The 4,985-nt window shown below is 37.5% G+C and overlaps 1 protein-coding gene across 1 annotated transcript; it reads left to right on the forward strand.

The window, feature by feature from the left end:
• Positions 1–1,250: 1,250 nt before the first annotated feature.
• LOC126690954 (uncharacterized) lies at positions 1,251–4,051 on the forward strand. Its single transcript, XM_050386052.1, has 2 exons — positions 1,251–1,763; positions 3,788–4,051. The coding sequence occupies exons 1-2, from the start codon at positions 1,251–1,253 to the stop codon at positions 4,049–4,051; spliced, it is 777 nt and encodes a 258-aa protein (XP_050242009.1).
• Positions 4,052–4,985: the final 934 nt, after the last annotated feature.

The raw sequence follows: 4,985 nt of genomic DNA on the forward strand, positions 1-4,985 counted from the left end.
CGCAACTATATCGATGTTTTAGTTTTACTCTTTGAATTATAACAAGATAATTTTGGTGAAAAAGAAATTAGAAAAGGAACCTACTAGAACCGAGCTAGGATTAGAAGCCTTACGAATTGGTTAACTCCAAAGGGTTTTGGTTCTTACCCATCCACTATTTCACCTCCCTTTTTTCATAGTTACTTTTATGTGTTATATGAACAAATGTGAAAGAATATATATATATTTTTCACTCCAAATTCATCCGCAAAACTCACAAAAACATCTCAAGCTGCCCGGGTTCAAAGTTCAACCAATGCGCAAAAATTCACTTTGAAATCAAATAAATTAGAGTCGGCATGACATACAGATTGAATAAGTTTGTCTTCAATTTCCCTAGTGAAAACCTATGGACGCTAAATTAATGGCCTGTTTGGAAGTTTAAAAAAGAAGGGGGAGTAGAGTAGAGGGAGTGAGAGTAATTCAATTACCTTATTTGGAAGTTTTTTAAGGAAGGAGGGGGAAGAGTTTGAAGGGGTTTCAACCACCTCTAACCCCTCATTTTTAATTCCCCCAAATTTGAGAGATTTGGAGGGAGAGTAGAGTAGATAAATTATTGACTAGATAAATTTCCCAATTTACCCTTTCTAAATTAATAATAGACCAATGTTGCAAGTCCATTATCAAATAGGGGTTAATTTGTCTATTTTAATCATTTCCTCTCCTCTCCATCCTAATTTTTAAAACATCCAAATAAGGGGAAGGGCTAATTACTCCCTTCCCCCTTACTAATTTTAAAAACATCCAAACAAGGTAGAGGGGAATCATTCCCCTCTACTCTCTTTCCCACTACTCTCCTCCCCTCTACTCCCTCTCTAAACTTCCAAACAGGCCATAAGTCATAGGTGAACTAGACCAGTTAGTTCGTCTCAGCCTCACACGTTCTTAAATTGAATAAAAAGCAAAAGTCTACTCAATATAATACAATTATAGTCATTCTAGAGAACCCGTTGTTGTAAATATACCAAATTCCTCGATCTTTATGTTTCTCCAACAAAATAGCAACCTTGGAGCCGTATAAAAGACTCTAACGATCACCAGGACAATAAGTGGAAGATGGTGTACATGCTCTCTTTAAGTGCCCAAAAATTTCAGCTCTTTGGGAAAAGGTGCCCATATGGAAGGTGGATAGTTTAAAACGATGTCCAAATTTCATAGACTTGCTGGGATGTATTTTTGCAGAAAATAGGGACCCGGAACTATTCTCTACAATGGTGTGGTTTTTGTGGAACCAGAGAAACAATTTACGGCTTGGCAAAGGGTCAATCCCTCTAGACCAAGTGCTGCAGCAAGCAAGAAACAAACTGCAAGAGTTTAAGAGTGCTCAGACCAGAACAGGGGCCGCATCGACAAGACATAGCTCTTCGCAGTGGCAACCACCACCTAGTTCGGTTTGTAAGATAAATTTCGACAGCGCTTTCTTCATGAAGGAACAGCGGGCTAGCATAGGGGTAGCTATTCAAAATGAGAACGGGCTCATCATGGTTTCATCCTCTCAACAGATTCCCCTCCCAGGTACAGTGGTTGAAGTAGAGGCATTGGCAGCAAGGAAAGCGCTGGAACTAGCTCTTGACTGTGGTCTAGATAGAGTAATTCTTGAGGGTGATTGTGAGATTCTCATGAAGACACTCCAGACTGCCTCAAAGTCCCTGGCACAATTTGGGAAAATTGCGGAAGATATAAGAGTTTATGCTTCAATGTTTCAAGATATAAGTTTCTCGCATGTACGTAGGAATTGTAATTCAGTTGCTCATTCATTAGCGAGAAGAGCAATTCTTTCGCCTCATTTTTTAGTCTGGATAGAGAATGTTCCACCAGATGTTGAGCCAGTATTTCAGGCTGATTTAAGGAGCCTACCTTAATAAAAATCCCTGAACTCTTTCTAAAAAAAAATAAATAAATAAATAAGTATTCCTACTGAAAAGTCCAAGCCTTCACTAAAAGAAAATGACCCAAAAAAAAAAATTCCAAGCCAAGTTTCCGCGCATGGACCGCATTGATATTCGCAATTTCTATATATACCCAACCAAATTCTTCAAATTATTATCACCATACCACATTCAAGTTCATCATACTAGTTAGTTCTTATATACCACCAATTTAAAGCAACGATATCATACAATGATGAAAACCCTGGCACTCTACAGCCTTACCTTGGCTTTCTTTTTCCTATCTGGTATGCCTCCTCACTAATCACTATCCCACATTGCATCGTCCAAAACTCTCTCTCTTATCCTTTAAAAGTGCTTGATATACACCCAAAATAATTACAAAATTCTTGTTTGTGATGAATATTTTCTCGAAAACATCAAAAAACATGCGGTTTTTTTGCCCCATTCATCATCACATTGGCCACGCAATAGAGTCATGAAACCCCGCGAAGGAATAGAGTTCATGCACATTCTTTTCATCACGAGTCTTATTTATTTACTTTTGATAATTAAAAATAATTGCAACCCCGTTGAATCATAACCATGCATCATCATGATACGTACGTGTATCTACACATTAGAATTAATGTTGCATCTGCTACATATATTTGCTGCTTACAATACAGGTTTTGTTTTCATTTTCAAAATGATGACAAGGATTTTCGTTTATATATGTTGCATGCAGGTGCTCACTCTGCTAGAATAACTTTCACAAACAACTGTCCATATACCGTCTGGCCCGGAACCTTAACTTCGGATCAAAAACCTCCATTATCAACTACTGGGTTTGAGTTAGCATCTACAGCATCCTCAGCAATAGATGTCCAAGCTCCATGGAAAGGCCGATTCTGGGCCCGAACTCTGTTAGAGATATATTAGCCCATTAGCATAAGTCTAAGCCTAATTTTACTTTGTGTGCAAGCTAAGTCTCCTACTTGTACTAGAAGTCTATTAGTTTAGGGTTTAATCTACTATATATACACATGTTATAATTAATTGTAATACAGGATTTGTACTACACTATAATATATTATTGATGTAGCCCTTTAGGGTTTCCTCCATAGATGTAGGCCGTTAGGCTGAACCACGTAACCCTCGTGTGTTATTATATTTTATACTTTATGCTTTCGCTTCCGCATCTATTCTAGCATATTCAACATGGTGTATCAATGCTAATATTTAACATGGTATCAGAGCCACCTTCTTGTGGCCATGTTTTCTATCCTTGCGGTATATTTAAGAGCAATCTTTGTTTTTCTCGGTGTTTTTTTTCGCTGCGTTCATCTTCTTTGGCTTTCTACTGCTACCGTCAAAACTCTTCGGTATAGTCAAGTCATCGTTAGAAGTCGCATCAATCCTGTAAGATCATTGCCTTCCTCAAACTACCATCACAGAGCCAAACTTCATTCAAGGGATCTTCTTAACCTTATCAAATTTCAAGATTTCATCAAGCTTCCATCTTGAGTTTGAGAGGAGGTGTTAGAGATATATTAGCCCATTAGCATAAGCCCAAGCCTAATTCTACTTTGTGTGCAAGTTAAGTCTCCTACTTGTACTAGAAGTCTATTAGTTTAGGGTTTAGTCTACTATATATACACATGTTATGATTCATTGTAATACAGGATTTGTACTACACTATAATATATTATTGATATAGCCTTTTAGGGTTTCTTCCATGGATATAGGCCGTTAAGCTGAGCCACGTAACTCTCGTGTGTTATTATGTTTTATATTTTATGCTTTCGCTTCTGCATCTATACTAGCATATTCAATATGGTGTATCAATGCTAATATTTAACAAACTCTATGCTCCACAGATAGCTCCGGAAGGTTCAGCTGTGCTACTGCAGAATGTAGGCTCTGGTCAGGTTTCATGCAATGGTAACGGTGCAGTTCCGCCAGCTTCTTTGGTAAAAATCAACATAGCCGCCGATGGTGGAATGGACTTCTATGATGTTAGCCTTGTAGATGGGTTCAACTTACCTGTTTCAGTAGCCACACAAGGCGGAACTGGCGAATGCAAGGCCTCAAGCTGTCCAGCCAACGTGAACGTGCGGCTTGCCCAGCAGAGTTGCAAGTGAAAGGGTCTGATGGGAGCGTTATTGCTTGCAAGAGTGCATGTACCGCTTTCAATGAACCACAATATTGTTGCACTGGCGCATATGACAAGCCTGAAACATGTCCACCCACAAGCTACTCTCAGATCTTTGAGCAGCAATGTCCTCAAGCTTATAGCTATGCTTATGATGACAAGAACAGCACATTTACTTGCTCTGGTGCACCCAACTATGTTATCACTTTCTGTCCATGAATTAAGAAGAGGAAGAATGTATTCCCTTCCCTCTAAATAGTAATAAGAAGCTGATAAATTTCATGTACTAAGGCACGTGTATGTAAGTGTCAACGAAATAATTATTTGAATAATACATAACAAATGGATATTGTAAAAGAATACTCTTATCACTTCCGTTTTCATGTTGTACCGAGACATTTAAGATAGTGTGAAGCTTTAACAGCCATGGTCTAAGCTTTTAAGCTTAAAATATATCAGGAGCAAATTAATGAGCAATGACGCAGTAAGAGTGGGTTAAAAAAAATAAATAAATAAATAAAAAATAAAAAAAAATAAAACAAACAAACAAACAATAAAAATCTGGGATCCTTGTGTAATACTATACTAACAAACTGGGTTGGCCCTTGTATCACGATCCCACGCGAAGCTTCTATCGTCCTTACATTTACGTTGTTCGCCCTTCCAACTCCCATTTTAACATTTACCAGATGGACATTCATCATTGCATGCTCCTTATTGTACATCATTTGCGATTTTGAATTTATTCTCTACAAAATATAATTAACGCTTTTTTTTATTAGGTAAAAGTACATTTTTCCTGCGTTGGATTGTGACCTTGAAAATGAGCTACATAGTATTTTTAGTTATTTCGATTGCATGAAATCAAGAATTATTCTTGTAATTACAAATAATAATACAAAAAAATTATTCACAAAAACATG

This window comes from Quercus robur, chromosome 7 (assembly GCF_932294415.1).
Source record: "Quercus robur chromosome 7, dhQueRobu3.1, whole genome shotgun sequence".
In the NCBI taxonomy this organism is placed as follows: Eukaryota; Viridiplantae; Streptophyta; class Magnoliopsida; order Fagales; family Fagaceae; genus Quercus; species Quercus robur.